Source organism: Manis javanica, chromosome 1 (genome assembly GCF_040802235.1).
Source record: "Manis javanica isolate MJ-LG chromosome 1, MJ_LKY, whole genome shotgun sequence".
Classification (NCBI taxonomy): Eukaryota; Metazoa; Chordata; class Mammalia; order Pholidota; family Manidae; genus Manis; species Manis javanica.
In genome coordinates, this window is record NC_133156.1 from 1,289,355 (window position 1) to 1,308,281 (window position 18,927).

Below are 18,927 nucleotides of genomic sequence, written 5' to 3' on the forward strand. Positions count from 1 at the left end.
CTACCCTAGAAAGAGAAAAAGAAACCCTACTGGAGGATTTTTTAAACATGCCACTGCCACACAGGTAAGGAAGAGCCCTGCAGGCCTAGGGGAATACAAGTCTTGGTGTGGAAACAGGAGGAAGTAGCAGAGAGAGTAAATCAGCTGCCAAAACTAAACTTACTTCAAAGAAAGTAGAAATTTTAAACTAAAAGCATCTTACCTTCTATACCAAAAGCATAAGCTAAAAACATGATCTTTACTAAAGATGACTGTAGTTAAACATAGTTTTATCTGAGTTCCTACTCAGTATAACATTGGAAGAACTGTGTAAGGATCAGGATACTCCCCACTCTTAGTCATACATAAATTTAAAAAACAGGGAAAGAAGTGTCCCAGCCCGCGGGACGAATGTGGAGTGTGCCGGAGACGCCTGCAGAAATGAGACAAGCAAGAGACACAAAGAATGACCAGCAAGACAGGATGTCTGATCAAGCTGGCGAAGTTTATTGTTTACAGGCTCAATTTATACAAGTAGCAAGTAAGGGGTGGGTCAGGAGATAATTGGACCTTAGGTGGCGCTGGCAGGGAGGTGTTTTCACACATCCTCAAGGTCTCCCTATTTTCAGAGTGAGGAGTCTTGGCTCATCTTCAAGGACAAGATAAGTTTTTGTGAGCAGATAACTTCCAAGGACTGCACCGGTTGCTCTCAAGCTTGTGCTTTCCCATGCTGCGTTCAGACGTGGGGGAAGGGACATAGCCCCGGATCCCAACAAAGAAGTAAGTTGAGCATAAACATCTCTTAAAATATAACCAGAGAGGACTAAAGATGGTGGCATGAGAGGAGAGACAGAGGCTTCCTCCTAAAACTGGATACAACAAGAAAATACAGTTGGCACAACAAATCCTGAGACAGCAACAGGAAAGAGGACGGCGCCAGACTGCATACACCTGGAGAAAAGAGCAGACCTCACTGAATGGGGGTTGGAAAGCTGGGAAGGTGGAGTTCCTGGGAAGACTGGGTTTCTGGCTGCTTGTGGAAAGCAGGGATCCATATCTGGCTACTCTGGGACAAAAGCTTATACCTGTGTGCTTGGTTCACTAGTTCAGGCAGTGGAGACAGGCACAGCAGCTGGGAAGTGGGGTACAGCCCTTCCCTCCCCGCAGGCACCGCTCTTCCCTCCCCCCTCGTCACCAATACCGCTCCACTGCGACCACCAACATTGCTTCAGGGGATGAGCAGCTCCAGAACAGAGCTTCTGGACACTAGAGGGCGCCATGTACAAATATGAAACACCAATGAAACCAGGTCCAGAGTAAAATTACTAATACAACTCCCGAGAAAGATTTCAATGATATGGACCTCGTGACTCTTCCCAAAGGGGACTTCAAAATAAAAATCATCAACATGCTAATGGAGATACAGAAAGATATTCAAGAACTCAGGAATGAATTCAGGATGGAGATCCAATCATTGAAGAGCACGATGGAGGGTATTAAAAGCAGGTTGGATATGGTGGAGGAGACAATAAGTGAAATAGAAACTAGGGAAGAGGAATACAGAGAAGCTGAGGCACAGAGAGAGAAAAAAAGGATCTCTTAGAATGAAAGATATAGAGAGAACTGTGAGACCAATCCAAATGGAACAATATTCCCATTATAGGGACACCAGAAGAAGAAGAGAGACAGAAAGGGATGGAAAGTGACTTTGAGGAGGTAGTTGCTGAAAACTTCCCCAGTCGGGGGAAGGAGATAGTCTCTCAGACCATGGAGATCCACAGATCTCACAACATAAGGGACCCAAGGAAGACAACACCAGGTCACATAGTAATTAAAATGGAAAAGATCAAGGATAAGGAAAAATTGTTAAAAGCAGCCAGAGACAGAAATAAGATCATAGACAAAGGAAAGCCCACCAGGCTAACATCAGACTTCTCAGCAGAAAACTTATAGGCCAGAAGGAAGTGGAATGATGTATTTAATGCCATGAAGCAGAAGGGCCTGGAACCAAGATTACTTTATCTGGAAAGATTATCATTTAAATTTGGAGGGATTAAACAATTTCAAGATAAGCAAAAGCTGAGAGAATTTACCTCCCACAAACCATTTCTGCGGTCTATTTTGGAGGGACTGCTATAGATGGAAGTGTTCCTAAGGTTGAATAGCTGTCACCAGAGGTAATAACACCACAGTAAAGAAATTAGAACAGCTAATTACTAAGCAAATGCAAAATTAAATTAACTATCTCCAAAGTCAATCAAAGGATAGACAAAAAGTACAGAATATGATACCTAATATATAAAGAATGGAGGAAGAAAAAGGAGGAGAAACAGAAAAGAACATTTAGGTTGTGACTGTAAAACCATACTAAGTGAGTTAACTTACACTCTTAGATAGTAAGGAAATTAACCTTGAACCTGTAGTAACCATGAATCTAAAGCCTGCAATGGCAATAGGTACATACCTATCAATAGTCACCCTAAAGGTAAATGGACAGAATGCACCATTCAAAAGACATAGAGTCACTGAATGGATAAAAAAACAAGACCCATCTATATGCTGCTTACAAGAGACTCACCTCAAACCCAAAGACATGCAGAGACTAAAAGTCAAGGAATGGAAAAAGATATTTCATGCAAACAACAGGGAGAAAAAAGCAGGTGTTGCCGTACTAGTACCAGACAAAATAGACTTCAAACCATTGAAAGTAACAAGAGATAAATAAGGACATTACATAATGATAAAGGGGTCAGTCCAACAAGAGGATATAACCATTACAAATATATATGCACCGAACACAAGAGCACCAGCATATGTGAAACAAATACTAACAGAACTAACGGAGGAAATAGAATGCAATGCATTCATTTTAGGAGACTTCGACATACAATTCACTACAAAGAACAGATGCGCCAGACAGAAAATAAGTAGGGACACAGAGGCACTGTACAACACACTAGAACAGATGGACCTAACAGACATCTATAGAACTCTACATCCAAAGTCAACAGGATATACATTCTTCTCAAGTGCACACGGTTCTTCAGAATAGACCACATACTAGGCCACAAAAAGAATCTCAGTAAGTTCCAAAATATTGAAATTCTACCAAGCAACATTTCACACCATAAAAGTAAAAAACGAGAACTAAATTGCACAAAGAAAGCACAAAGGCCCACAAACACATGGAGGCTTAACAACATGCTCCTAAACAATCAATGGATCAATGACCAAATTAAAATAGAGATAAAGCAATATATGGAAACAAATGAAAACAACAACACAAAGCCCCAACTCCTGTGGGACACAGTGAAAGCAGTATTAAGAGGAAAGTATATAGCACTCCAGGCATATTTAAAGAAGGAAGAACAAACCCAAATGAATAGTCTAACATCACAATTATCAAACTTGGAAAAAAAAGAACAAATGAGGCCTAAAGTCAGCAGAAGGAGGGACATAATAAAGATCAAAGAAGAAATAAATAAAATTGAGAAGAATAAAACTATAGAAAAAATCAATGAAACCAAGAACTGATTCTTTGAGAAAATAACACAGATAAGCCTGTAGCCATACTTATTAAGAGAAAAAGAGAATCAACACACATCAACAGAATCAGAAACGAGAAAGCAAACATCACAACGGACCCCACAGAAATACAAAGAATTATTAGAGACTACTATGAAAACCTATATGCTAACAAGCTGGAAAACCTAGAAGAAATGGACAACTTCCTATAAAAATACAACCTTCCAAGACTGACCAAGAAAGAAACACAAAATCTAAACAAACCAATTACCAGCAACAAAACTGAAGCGGAAATCAAAAAAACTACCCAAGAGCAAAACCCCCGGGCCAGATGGATTTACCTCCTAATTTTATCAGACATACAGAGAAGACATAATACCCATTCTCCTTAAGGTTTTCCAAAAAATAGAACAGGAGAAAATACTCCCAAACTCATTCTATGAAGCCAACATCACCCTAATACCAAAACCAGGCAAAGACCCCACCAAAAAAAGAAAATTGCAGACAAATATTCCTGATGAACTTACATGCAAAAATACTCGATAAAATATTAGCAAACCGAATTCAAAAATTCATCCAAAGGATCATACACCATGACCAAGTGGGATTCATCCCAGGGATGCAGGGATGGTACAACATCTGAAAATCCATCAACATCATTAACCACATGAAGAAACAGGACAAAAATCACATGAGGATCTCCATACATGCTGAAAAAGCATTTGACAAAATTCAACATCCATTCATGAAAAGAACTCTCAACAAAATGGGTATAGAGGGCAAGTATCCCAACATAATAAAGGCCATATATGATAAACCCACAGCCAATATCATACTGAACAGTGAGAAGCTGAAAGCTTATCCTCTGAGATTGGGAACAGACAGGGTTGCCCACTCTCCCCACTGTTATTCAACATAGTACTGGAGGTCCTAGCCACGGCAATTAGACTAAACAAAAGAAATACAAAGAATCCAAATTGGCAAAGAATAAGTCAAACGGTCACTATTTGCAGATAACATGATATTGTACATAAAAAAAACCCTAAGGAATACACTCCAAAACTACTAGAACTGATATCAGAATACAGCAAAACTTAAGGATACAAAATTAACACACAGAAATCTGTGGCTTTCCTATACACTAACAAAGAACTAATAGAAAGAGGAATCAGGAAAACAATTCCATTCACAATTGCATTAAAAAGAATAAAATACTTAGGAATAAACCTAACCAAGGAAGTGAAAGACCTATACCCTGGAAACTATGACACTCTTAAGAGAAATTAAAGAGGACACTAACAAATGGAAACTCATCCCATGCTCTTGGCTAGGAAGAATTAATATCGTCAAAATGGCCATCCTGCCCAAAGCAATCTACAGATTTGATGCGATCCCTGTCATATTACCAACGACATTCTTCAATGAACTGGAACAAATAGTACAAAAATTCATATGGAAGCACCAAAGACCCCGAATATCCAAAGCAATCCTGAGAGGGAAGAATAAAGTGGGGAGGATCATGCTCCCCAACTTCAAGCTCTACTACAAAGCCACAGTAATCAAGACAGTTTGGTACTGGCACAAGAACAGAGCCACAGACCAGTGGCACAGAATTGAGACTCCAGACATTAACCCAAACATATATGGTCAATTAATATAAGATAAAGGAGCCATGGAAATACAATGGGGAAATGACAATCTCTTCAACAGATGGTGCTGGCAAAACGGGACAGGTACATGTAAGAGAATGAAACTGGATCATTGTCTACCCCCATACACAAAAGTAAATTCGAAATGCATCAAAGACCTGAATGTAAGTCATGAAACCATAAAACTCTTTGAAAAAATAATAGGCAAAAATCTCTCGGACATAAACACGAGTGACTTCTTCATGAACATATCTCCCTGGGCAAGGGAAACAAAAGCAAAAATGAACAAGTGGGACTGTATCAAGCTGAAAACCTTCTGTACAGCAAAGGACACCATCAATAGAACAAAAAGGTAACCTACAGTATGGGAGAATATATTTATAAATGACAGATCCGATAAAGGGTTGGCATCCAAAATATATAAAGAGCTCACACACCTCAACAAACAAAAAGCAAATAATCCAATTAAAAAATGGGCAGAGGAGCTGAACAGACAGTTCTCTAAACAAGAAATTCAGATAGCCAACAGACACATGAAAAGATACTCCACATCACTAGTCATCAGAGAAATGCAAATTAAAACCACAATGAGATATCACCTCACACCAGTAAGGATCACCACCATCCAAAAGACAAACAACAACACATGCTGGCGAGGTTGTGGCAAAAGGGGAACCCTCCTACACTGTTGGTGGGGATGTAAATTAGTTCAACCATTGTGGAAAGCAGTATGGAGGTTCCTCAAAAAGCTTAAAATAGAAATAGCATTTGACCCAGGAATTCCACTTCTTGGAATTTACCCTAAGAATACTGCAGCCCAGTTTGAAAAAGACAGATGCACCCCTATGTTTATTGCAGCAGTATTTACGATAGCCAAGAAAAGGAAGCAACCTAAGTGTCCATCAGTAGATGAATGGATAAAGAAGATGTGGTACATATACACAATGGAACACTATTCAGCCATAAGAAGAAAACAAATCCTACCATTTGCAACAACATCGACGGAGCTAGAGGGTATTATTCTCAGTGACATAAGCCAGGTGGAGAAAGACAAGTATCAAATGATTTCACTCATATGTGGAGTATAAGAACAAAGAGAAACTGAAGGAACAAAAGAGCAGCAGAATGATAGAACCCAAGAATGGACTAACAGTTACCAAAGGGAAAGGGACTGGGGAGGATGGGTGGGAAGGGTGGCATAAGGGCAGGGGAAAAGAAAAGGGGCCTTACGATTAGCATGTATAATGCCGGGGGGCATGGGCAGGGATGTGAAACACAGAGAAGACAAGTAATGATTCTACAGCATCTTACTACGCTGATGGACAGTGACTGTAATGGGGTTTGTGGGGGGGACTAGGTGAAGGGGGGAGTCTAGTAAACATAATGTTCTTCATGTAACTGTAGAATAATAACTAAATGAATCAAAAATATCTAAAGAGAAAAAATATATATATATATATATATATATATATATATATATATATATATAACTAGAGAAGCAGGAAATACAACTTCTCCAAAAGGTCTCAAAACCTAAGACATCTAGGTGTTAGATAATCTTCCCTAAATTAGCACAATACCTAACCATTAAGAGCGACAATTCTTTCCTTTCTTGAAAAATCAGGACTACCTATTTTTCTACCATTCATTCCTCCTTTTTATAGAAGCCAACTATTTCCTCTATATACTCAATGCAAATAAAAAGAATAATGCTAAAGAAAGATTTATTTTTAAAAATTCTCATAAAAAATAACTTTCCTGTTACACTTTTATACCACCTGCTGCACTTACTTTAACAGGCTGCTGTAAAGATAAAATAAGGTGTGTTCAATGTCCCTGGTAAAGATATTTTGTAAAGCAAGTTCACAAAAGCTAAACATCTCTGCATTTCAAGAGTTCAGCGAAGACTTTATTTGTGTTTCAACTGCTTACTTTATTTTCTGCTCTCTATAAAATTATTGAGAAATACTTAAAAGTTGAAGAGAAATACCAGAGAAACCAGAAACTAATACAAACACACAGGTGACAGTGACAAAAAGATTTGTCATCATCAACTTAAATCTTTTATTACTGATAAAATCTTAAAAGAACAAGTTTAAAAACACATGCTCTCATTTCTTAATTTAAAAAAAACTATAGGGAATGCACTCATTTTGTCTTTATGTATATCCTCCAATAACTAAAAAACTCATTTCTTATTAACATACTATGCATGTCTTACCTATTAAAGATTTGATATTTTCTACGATTAAGTCACTAGTAATATTGCCAGATAAATCTTGCCCCAATTCAGCAATCAGCTTCGCATAACCTTCATTCTCTTCTCTTAGCAAATTGAATTTTTGCTGCTTACAACTGAAATTAGATAAACGTCATACAGGGGATAAAATTAATTTCAATTAGCAAGCTTAATTAAGAGTACTGTACTCTTTTCATTGAATATTCTTATCTCTCTCAGTAACAATATTAAGAATTGTTGTTGAAAAATTTACCTTTGTTTATCTTTTAGGATAGAATGATAACAATAGTTCAAAGAGACAATTACACAGGGAAAATCAGTAACACAAAGAATAGATATTGCTAATCCCAAGGAGCAACAACAAACCACTATTTCCATCACTCAGGATATACCCTAGAATATAGCCAGTTGTAAATTATTTTAAAGCACTGAACACTATTTCAACTTCTAATATGGGAAAAAATTTATACTAGTTTCACACAGGCCACGTTCAATGCTGACTCAGTAATTACAGGCTACTTTTAAAAGGAAAAAATAGGAGACACATGGTAAGAGCAACATAAAAAACCTTCAACTGCCTTTAGAAACTTCTAGTATTCAAAACGAGAGCTAACAAAACACACTCAGGTACTTGATCTGCAACAGAAAGGTACGTGTACTTACAAGAGTTTTGTCTTGATTTTAACTGACTTTTGATTGAACTGCTGTGATTGTTCGGTAAGCCCTAATGATTCCAATGTTTCTGGATCCAGGCGTTCCTTTAGAACTGTGTCTGAGACTAAATACTGCATTAAAAAATATTAAAGGCCATTTATTCCTTAGCATTCCAACTACACAACCACAATATTTAAAATATATAATATATTTATTTATATTGAGTATATTTCAATATATTCAAAACACCTTTTCCCAAATACTAAAATAACACAAAAACGTATCAGTTTGTAACAATAAAAAAAGCTTAGAACTTCAACTGAAAAAAATGAAGACTGCACATATTGAAAAATGTGACATAGCTCTTTAAAAAAACACTCACTAAAAAATTAAATGCATGCTGTACACAGCCTACAAATGACAAGAACAACCGATGAAATTCTGATTAAAATTTGAATCTGTCAACTGTATTTTAAGATAATACAGCACTTTGGTCAAATTCTAGCACAGCAAAGACAAGGACATTCTTCCAGGTCTGAGTAATGGCATTTCTCCTTGATTCTAAATGTATAAACACAAAATGGTTTATTAGACAATGATTATGACAAGTTCTAGAATTTATTATTTTCAAACTACCTTCATTTCTTTTCTCCTTACCTAATCATTTAGGAAAAATTGCTCAGTTTAAAAGCTGTCCACATCATTTCTACTCACTTGATAGATGTTTACCTTTCTCTCAGGAATTTATTAGGTCAGGAATACCACCTAAGGTTTTATATGTATAGATAAATGATATGGTAGCATGCCTACCTCACAGAAATAATTAGTATGTCTAATTTTACAAATCATTCCATTTCAAAACCCCAATCTCACCTTAAAATGAATAGTCAACTAGATGTCAACATCCTCCTCCATTAACGTGTTTACTGTAATTACAAGTGTTCAATGGAAAATGTAGAAAGCGTTTTTTAAAACTTACCAAACATGCTAATACCAATTGTGTAAAATAGTCACTCTTGCTTTTTTCTTCTAAACAATTTGTCTCAGTATCTACAGTGGAGGAAAAAAAAGATGAAAGTTTGACATATTTTCCTAGACTCTCTCCAACACTAAACTAAGATACTTAATTTTCTTTAAAACTAGCTAATTTTGAAATGCTCATTTGGAAAAAAAATCTGAAACTATGGTAAGCATGAGCTGTCCTCCATATGCATATGAATGCTTAGAATTAATTTCTCCTTATACTGGAGACTGACCCTGTGACCAATGGCATACCCATAAAATGGTAAACCCATAAAATGGTAAGTAGATTACACAGAAGCTGCGTGCTATGGCACTGGAAAAGCAACAAAGCTTCAAAAAAACCCCCCACTGTTTTCAAAAATGGAAATATTAAAGCAAAGTTTAAATGACCACATGTCACAGATACTAAAGAAGAAATTCCTTTCTTGAGTGTTAAGTTGAACTGGGTGACAACAAAGATCTCTTCTGACATTAAAGATCCTATTACTCAGGAAGTTCAAAACTCTTGACCTTGGCCACCTTGTTACCATGTACCATGTACTACTATTCAAGCTACCTGGCCATCAGTTCTATGAAAAGACAGTATTAAAATATATTTTTAATATCCTATTTTGAGTTATAATTCTAGTCAGCAAACAAAAATATATTCAAGATTTTTATTTTCTTCCTACTGAAATCTTTTTTAAAAGCTGAGACCTCCTTGTTGTATATCTGAAACCAATAAAGATTGCATATCAACAATACTTCAATAAAAAAACTGACCTATTTGTCGAATAATTTTCTGAAGTATGAAAGAAATAAAACAATTAGCTCCAAATGCCAAGCATCAAAAATTTCAACTAGAATCAGCAAGATTACAAAGATGATTTTAGGATTATTACTTTAGCTAATTACATACTATTATTTTAAAGTCAACTCATACTTTAGAATGTGCTATAGAAAGCAGCACTGATATTAGGGATGTATTAAAAGTGGTCCTCTAAGTATTGTAGGGCTCTCCCCAGACATCCTACCACCGCTTTGCTTCAGTTTAGTTTCTACCGCCATCCGTGAGAATTGAGAGAAGGGGATTTATCATGAAATATACCCATGTTTTCTTTGCCCTTCTCCATTTTCCCTTCCTGGACAGTGCCATTTCGCAATATCCTGGCCAATGTAGCTAACTTCAGAAAACTTAGCCTTCTTATTTGAAATGGCTTAATTTAGCTTCATTTTATATAAAGATACATTCTGAAAACTGAATTATAAACTAAAACTAGCACTAGTTTATAAACAATGATCGTACTCACATTTGACTTAAAATACTATAGTCTCTATAGAGTGAAAAGATATATATTCTAGATTTATAAAAACATTTGTACATTGTAAAATACTTACTTTGGAAGAAAACATTTTAACATAGTACATTAATTTAATAAACAACACTTTTTACAGGTGAAATAAAGGTTTAATACCTACCTAATATGCAGAATACATCAGCAAGAATGGAAGGCATATCCTCATGAAATTCCTAATTTTAAAAATATAATTATTCATAATAAAACACTACAATAGCACACCAGCAAGTACTATGGTTTCAGAATAACAAAACCCCAACACCGCTGTGTTGACATGGAATAAAATTCTTCATGTTTCATAATATAGAGAAAATAAAGAGACAACAGCTGGAAAAAAATGTTTGAATTTCTATCATTAAATAACTTGATAAAAAATAGAAACCTAAATAAAATAAACACCAGGAAATATTAAAGAGCACAACTGATTGAAATTTTTCCAATGAATTTTCATGTTAGAAACCACTGGAATTTGCAGTACCTCCCACCTACCTAAAGAAAAACTGTTAAAAATGGTTTATTTCTCATCCAAAATTTCAAATATTGTGCCCATCACTGACCTATGCAAAAATCATAGTAGTATCAGAACAGAAATCTAAAAAATATAAGAACAATCACAAGCTGGTGTTCCCTAATTCAAGATTCTCCGAAGACAATTATCAAAAATCTATCTTTATTTTTCTTATGCTCTAACAGTTGTAAGCCTTTGGAGAAACACACCCAAAAATCTCCCCTCATTTCTGGACGAAAACTTCAACATTTTTACTAGATCTGTCTCCTAACTTCCCACTCCCATGCCCCATTTTAGAGCGATTTTTCATTAGGAAGGACATAATTCAGTTATTGCAGTTAGTTTGCTGGCACTGTAGTAACCCTAAAACTAGCCTATTTTCAGAGACTAAAGGAAAGAAATGTAATTCTAAAGCAAAACCTGGCATCTGTAAGAGACACACAGGATATGCTCCTGTGGCTAAGAAGCGGGCCCGTGCGATTCAGTACTATGAGAAGGCCATGACAAAGACAATCCAGCTGCAGAAGAATATGTATCACGAAGGACTGAAAGGAAGGGTGAGCTAAGGAAGAACAAAACACACATTTTATGGTGACAGATGGTAACTGCACTTGTCATGGTGAGCATTTCGTAATGTACATAAATGTGGAATCACTGTCATACATCTAGAACTAATATGTCAACTATACTTCAATAAAATACTTTTTATAAACATTAAGTTCATTTGGACTGTTCATTTTCAATAAATGAGAAAAGTATTATAATCAAATTCCATAAATACACTAAACCCTACACCAATGCCCAATTAATGGAATGATATAACCTTAACTGTCAACCAGATTTTAGCCTCAAATTTCTTAAATGGCTATGAACTTTGGCTATGTCTACTTGAATGCAAGTACTCAGGATACCTGAAGACCGGAAATTAATAGAGCAAGACACGAGTTTTCAAACATGGAAAACTCACAGTTGAAAGACTACTCCAACATGAACTAATGTTGCTTTCTCATATAGAAAATTTAGCAATAAAAGAGAAATGCATATTGAACCTCTACTGCTCAAATACATCTCAATGTGAGGGGAAAAAATCACAACAGCTAAACACAGAAGTTCCTTAGAACCATCCTCGGAAAAACACAAAAATATAAAGGAGATGACCTACGCTAGCACGAAAATGCCACAGAAGCTTAAAGCAACACAGGGTAAAATGCATGTTGACATCAAGAAGTGCCAGGTCCTACCTCAGTAATAGTTATGAAAGTTGTTCTCAACTGGGCAGATAATTTTATTTATGTCAGTTGAAAATACAGCCTAATAGAGTAATACACCACTTGTAAAAACTGAAACTTAACTACTGGTTTACAATAAACATGACTACAATTTGACAATTCATCTTTCCATTTAAATATCAAACCACAATGACCAGTATCTGGTCTGAAGTTAACTTAAATACTCTAAAAAATAAAAGAGTGAAACAGAATAACCACTTAAAGGTTAGGGGGGAAAATCTAGTTAATATTTTCTAAAATAAATGGCAAAAACATGAAAATTGGTATCAAGTGAAGGTCCTCTATACAACCTCAATTCAAAATCACTGAATCCTCAATTTAAAAAATACATTTAACTTCTAAACATAACCACAAACGAAAGAAAATACCTGGAGATGCTATATTGGGAGAAAAACATATTCTAGCCAAATTATTTTTTATAGTAGCACTTTTAATTGAGTATACCTTGAGTTCAGTAAAATGCTGGCTTTTTTTTTTTTTTGCTCTCCCAGCTTACCTAACATTTTCCATTTTACTCACAACCAGACAAAAGATTAAAATGTGTTTCTGCCTAGCAACAATGACTTATCACTATTACCTTAAAACATTCACTACTGTTGTTGCTGGGCAGCTAGGTGAAGAACTAGGAGAAACCTCAACCTGGATGGGGGAAGCCTTCTTAATTCTGGGTGAGAGAGAATTCTCCAACAGGTCAGCCCAGTGTAGGTAAGGAAGGAATCCATTAAAGCAACAGCAGCAGGGAATGGCAGCTGCCTTGCAGGCACCAGAGAACAGGAAAGTGCAAGGGAAAGAGGGAAATTTCTTGGCCTAGGACAGATTCCCTTGCCAACTCCTGAAGCCAGAGTCACCTGGCATCTTGCGTCCACATGGATCTGCACAGCACGGGGACTAGCCCCTATGACTCCAGGATTTGGGGGAGCCAAGAACAGAATGGAGTAAGATTATGTTCTGAGAACTTCCCAAAGAAAGGAGATTTTCCGGCAGGCTACTAAGAACAGATCGCACAGCGGCAGTTCCGTCCATGTCACCCAGGCAATGGGATGGAAACATGCAGGCCCAAATCTGATCTCTTAGCAGCCCCTTCCTACTTATTAGGAGTAAATCGGAGACAGAATGAAGACCGCAATAATCTGAGCAGTGAGAAAGCTTTATCTGAAAGTACACACTTAGAGAAGGTGCAGACGACCTCAGAGAGAAGGCACACTGAAAGTTTGGGGATTCTGCCTTTTAAGGCTTTCAAGAATGGGGCAAACGGCAGAGGGGGGTTGTTGGGCATAGGCTTGACTTGTGGTCTCAAGGTGCTTATCTCTGGTGAGAGACACCATGTCTCTTTTCCTTTCTTATCAGTCCTCCAGATAATTCTGCTAAATAAATCCAACACAAGGAATTTATTTGTCCAGTTCTTCTCCAAGATAGGGTTACCCTCAAGTAGTAGGGACATATCAGTTAAGACTGCCTGCCCTGCCTTAAGATAGGCTGTTGGGCTACTGTCTCATTACCAGAGAATATGTTAGCAATCTTACTTCTTCAACTCGCTGCTTTTTAAAATGGAATCTTAGCCTTAAGATGGGGTTCCTCCTGTTCTTACTATACTGTTTATATCTCAGAATTTTTCATCATAGGTAGGAAAAGTTAATTATGATGCTTGTCCCATGTCCCCGCCCTACCTCACTATAATTCTGAATAAAATGAAATGCCAATTTATACACTACAGGGATATTTGTATCAAAAAAGAACACACACACACAACTTACACTAATGTCGTTAAGAACATTAGATGCATGTTCATGCTTGAGATTTCCATTAACGACATGGCATGATAACTCATAAAGAGCTTGCTGGAAATCTGTAGAACATAATAGAAATAATGTGAGAACACAGACTCTTGAACATGAAATGTAGACCCTCAAGTGTTAGATCTACGTATTTTCTACTTCTAAGAATTATTATAAACATCAACAATGGTATGAAAAATATACTTTAATACTTTTCTCTAGATTTTTTTCCTTTTATTTTCACAAAACAAAATACTAAAAGAGAAAAAAAGCGAACCTTGACTATACTACTATAACATAACTACTGCTTGAGCATTCCCTCCCCATCTTTTCCTTTATGTCAACATATTTTATATATTTGAATTCACAAGGCACATCATTTGGTATTCTAATTACCCCACTAACACTTTTAAAAGCATTTTCTCTAGGTACAAAAGTCTCCAAAATCACCAAAGTCTCCCCTTTCTTTTTCCCTGCACTTATCCCTCCCTTCCCACCCATCTGCCCCAGTCCCTTTCCCTTTGGTAACTGTTAGTCCATTCTTGGGTTCTGTGATTCTGCTGCTGTTTTGTTCCTTCAATTTTTCTTTGTTCTTATACTCCTCATATGAGTGAAATCATTTGGTACTTGTCTTTCTCCGCCTGGCTTATTTCACTGAGCATAATACCCTCTAGCTCCATCCATGTTGTTGCAAATGGTAGGATTTGTTTTCTTCTTATGGCTGAATAAGAAGACTGAATAGAACTCCACCATGTGAATATAAACTAAATTAGCCATTCCTCTCATCATCAGATTTCACAGATTTTTCTAAATATATTCAGATTATAGTCAATTCAATCTCAGGGCTACACTGACAATAGGCAAGGAATAGCAGTAAATATAAAATCAACTTTTACAGATATCCTAAGGTCAGAGAAACTTCTCCCCAAATATCAATCTTTTTTGCCCTCTATTTCCATCAGAATTCAAACTAAAATAATTACATACATAAAACAGCAACTCTATGAGAACTGTCAACCACAAGTACTATCATTCACTATTAAAATTAGCAAGTAGTCCCCTTTCTAGGAGGAAGAATCTCTTTTTTGGGTGTGTGGGGCAGGGTGGATTGTTATTGGTTAGGTAAACAACTCCTTCCAGCTATCATTTTATTTAGTTTCATACAATAAAAACTTTACTTGCTTCCTTTCTTAAGTAGGAAAACAGGCAGCTCTAAAAACATTTATGTAAAATAAAGTCAAATTATAATCCCCTTTTAAAAGGAATCAAAAAGTTTTCAGGGCAAAACAGCAAATAAAAAACTAAATATTTAAAATCTTCTCTCTTGGTTTTACTAGTCACAAAAAGAGAATATAATAGAAATCAAGACTCATATCAATCCCCCTTTAAACAATGAAAATAGTATTCTACAATCAAATAAATTTGTCCTCAAATTATTTGTTAATGTACTATAGCCCAACTGTCCCAACTCCTTATGAAGAATTCATTATTAAATAAACCCACCTTTTTCACAAATATGCCTTAATTATGCTTAAAATAAACTATATAAAAACTAACTTGTTAGCATGGTAGGAATATGAGGTTAATTTAATGCTTTGAATTTCCATCAATAAAATGCTTTTACAGCAAATAATACTCATGTAAAGTTACCCAGATAACTAAGATTTTTAATAAAAGCAATCACTCTTAGGACAAAACAGCTGAATATCAAACTAAATTTCCATAAGAATATAAGCTGATAGAGGCTGAGGGAATTCTAATCTTAATCACAGGAGACTATAAAACAGAGAACAAAGAGCCCAGGTCATTTTGCTGACAGTAAAGGACATAAAAACAATCACAACGTGATCCACAAAGAAGCAAAAACAGTCCCCAACTCACATATTCTTTAAATGCCCATTTAACTGGTTAGGAAGTCCTACTGTATTTTTTATCAGTGGATATACTATAGTAATTTTTCTTATTCATTTTGTTATCATTAATCTACAATTAAATGAAGAACATTATGTTTACTAGACTCCCCCCTTCACCTAGTCCCCCTCACAAACCCCATTACAGTCAGGGTCCATCAGCGTAGTAAGATGCTGCAGAATCACTACTAGTCTTCTCTGTGTTGCACATCCCTCCCTATGACGCCCCCACACACTATATGTACTAATTGTGAGGCCCCCTTTCGTTTTCTCAGCCCTTATCCCTCCCTTCCCATCCATCCTCCACAGTCCCTTTCCCTTTGGTAACAGTTAGTCCATTCTTGGGTTCTGTGATTCTGCTGCTCTTTTGTTCCTTCAGTTTTTCTTTAATCTTATACTCCACATATGAGTGAAATCATTTGGTACTTGTTTTTCTCCGCCTGGCTTATTTCACTGAGCATAACACCCTCTAGCTCCATCCATGTTGTTGCAAATGGCGGGATATGTTTTCTTCTTATGGCTGAATAATATTCCATTGTGTATATGTACCACGTCTTCTTCATCCATTCCTCTACTGATGGACACTTAGGTTGCTTCCTTTTCTTGGCTATTGTAAATACTGCTGCGATAAACATAGGGGTGCATCTGTCTTTTTCAAACTGGGCTGCTGTATTCTTAGGGTAAATTCCAAGAAGTGGAATTCCTGGGTCAAATGATATTTATATTTTAAGCTTTATGAGGAACATCTGTACTCCGTTCCACAATGGTTGAACTAATTTACATTTCCCACAACAGTATAGGAGGGTTCCCCTTTCGCCACAACCTCCCCACCATGTGTTGTTGTTTGTCTTTTGGATGGTGGCCATCCTTACTGATGTGAGGTGATATCTCATTGTGGTTTTAATTTGCATTTCTCTGATGACTAGCGATGTGGAGGATCTTTTCATGTGTCTGTTGGCCATCTGAATTTATTGTTTGTAGAAATGTCTGCTCAGCTCCTCTGACTGTTTTTAATTGGATTATTTGCTTTTGGTTTGTTGAGGTGTGTGAGCTCTTTATATATATTGGATGTCAACCCTTTATCGGATCTGTCATTTATGAATATATTCTCCCATACTGTAGGGTACCTTTTTGTTCTATTGATGGTGAACTTTGCTGGACAGAAGCTTTTCAGCTTGATACAGTCCCACTTGTTCATTTTTGCTTTCGTTTCCCTTGCCCAGGGAGAAGTGTTCATGAAGAAGTGTCTCATGTTTATGTCTCAGAGTTTCTTGCCTGTTTTTTTTCTAAGAGTTTTAAGGTTTCATCATTTACATTCAGGTCTTTGATCCATTTTGAATTTACTTTTGTATATGGGGTTAGACAATGATTCAGTTTCATTCTCTTACATGTAGCTCTCCAGTTTTGCCAGCACCATCTGTTGAAGAGACTGTCATTTCCCCATTGTATGTCCATGGCTCCTTTATCATATATTAATTGACCATATATGTTTGGTTTAATGTCTGGAGTCTCTAATCTGTTCCACTGGTCTGTGGCTCTGTTCTTGTGCCAGTACCAAAGTGTCTTGATTACTGTGGCTTTGCAGTAGAGCTTGAAGTTGGGGAGTGAGATCCCCCCCACTTTATTCTTCCCTCTCAGGATTGCTTTGGATATTCAGGGTCTTTGGTGGTTCCATATGAATTTTTGAACTATTTGTTCCAGTTTGTTGAAGAATGCCATTGGTAATTTGATAGGGATTGCATTGAATCTGTAGACTACTTTGGGCAGGATGGCCATTTTGACGATATTAATTCTTCCTAGCCAAGAGCATGGGATGAGTTTCCATTTGTTAGTGTCCTCTATAATTTCTCTTAAGAGTGTCTTATAGTTTTCAGGGTATAGGTCTTTCACTTCCTTGGTTAGGTTTATTCCTAAGTATTTTATTCTTTTTGATGCAATTGTGAATGGAATTGTTTTCCTGATTACTCTTTCTATATTAGTCCATTGTTAGTGTATATGAAAGCCACAGATTTCTGTGTGTTAATTTTGTATCCTTCAACTTTGCTGTATTCTGAGCAATACTGTTCTACTAGTTTTGGAGTGGAGTCTTTAGGGTTTTTTTATGTACAATATCATGGCATCTGCAAGTAGTGACAGTTTAGCTTCTTCTTTACCAATTTGGATTCCTTGTATTTCTTTTGTTTTGTCTAATTCCCGTGGCTAGGACCTCCAGTACTATGTTGAATACCAGTGGGGAGAGTGGGCATCCCTGTCTTGTTCCGGATCTCAGAGGAAAAGCTTTCAGCTTCTCACTGTTCAGTATGATGTTGGCAGTTGGTTTATCATATATGGCCTTTATTATGTTGAAGTACTTGCCCTCTATACCCATTGTGTTAAGAGTTTTTATCATGAATGGATGTTGAATTTTGCCAAGTGCTTTCTCAGAATCTATGGAGATGATCATAAGGTTTTTGTCCTTCCTTTTATTGATGTGGTGGATGATGTTCATGGATTTTTAAATGTTGTACCATCCTTGCATCCTGGGATGAATCCCACTTCTTCATGGTGTATGATACTTTGGATGTATTTTTGAATTCACTATGCTAATATTTTATTGAGTGTTTTTGCATCTAAGTTCATCAGGGATATTTGTCTGTAATTTTCTTTTTTTGGTGGGGTCTTTGCCTGGTTTTGGTATTAGGGTGATGTTGGCTTCATACATTGAGGTAGGGAGTATTTTCTCCTGTTCTATTTTTTGGAAAACTTTAAGGAGAATGCATATTATATCTTCTCTGTATGTCTGATAAAATTCTGAGGTAAATCCTTCTGGCCCGGGGTTTTGTTCTTGGGTAGTTTTTTGATTACCACTTCAATTTCTTTGCTGGTAGTTTGTTTAGATTTTGTGTTTCTTTCTTCGTCAGTCTTGAAAGGTTGTATTTTTATAGGAAGTTATCCATTTCTTCTAGGTTTTCCAGCTTGTTAGCATATAGGTTTTCATAGTAGTCTCTAATAATTCTTTGTATTTCTGTTAGGTCCATCGTGATGTTTCCTTTCTCATTT

At 36.5% G+C, this 18,927-nt stretch overlaps 1 protein-coding gene and 1 long non-coding RNA gene across 2 annotated transcripts in view; both read right to left on the reverse strand.

The window, feature by feature from the left end:
• Nucleotides 1-8,183, reverse strand: part of LOC140848463 (THO complex subunit 2-like) — a 92,166-nt gene extending 83,983 nt beyond the window's left edge. Inside the window, 2 exon segments of the mRNA XM_073232154.1 lie at nucleotides 7,375-7,508; nucleotides 8,056-8,183. Of these exon segments, the coding sequence (XP_073088255.1) occupies nucleotides 7,375-7,508; nucleotides 8,056-8,183 (262 nt within the window).
• A 732-nt stretch (nucleotides 8,184-8,915) lies between these two features.
• Nucleotides 8,916-14,060, reverse strand: LOC140844429 (uncharacterized). The gene is made up of 3 exons (XR_012122695.1): nucleotides 13,958-14,060; nucleotides 10,528-10,579; nucleotides 8,916-9,096 (listed from the first exon to the last, which is right to left on the reverse strand). It is a non-coding gene; the product is annotated as an uncharacterized lncRNA (long non-coding RNA).
• Between the last annotated feature and the right edge of the window lie 4,867 nt (nucleotides 14,061-18,927).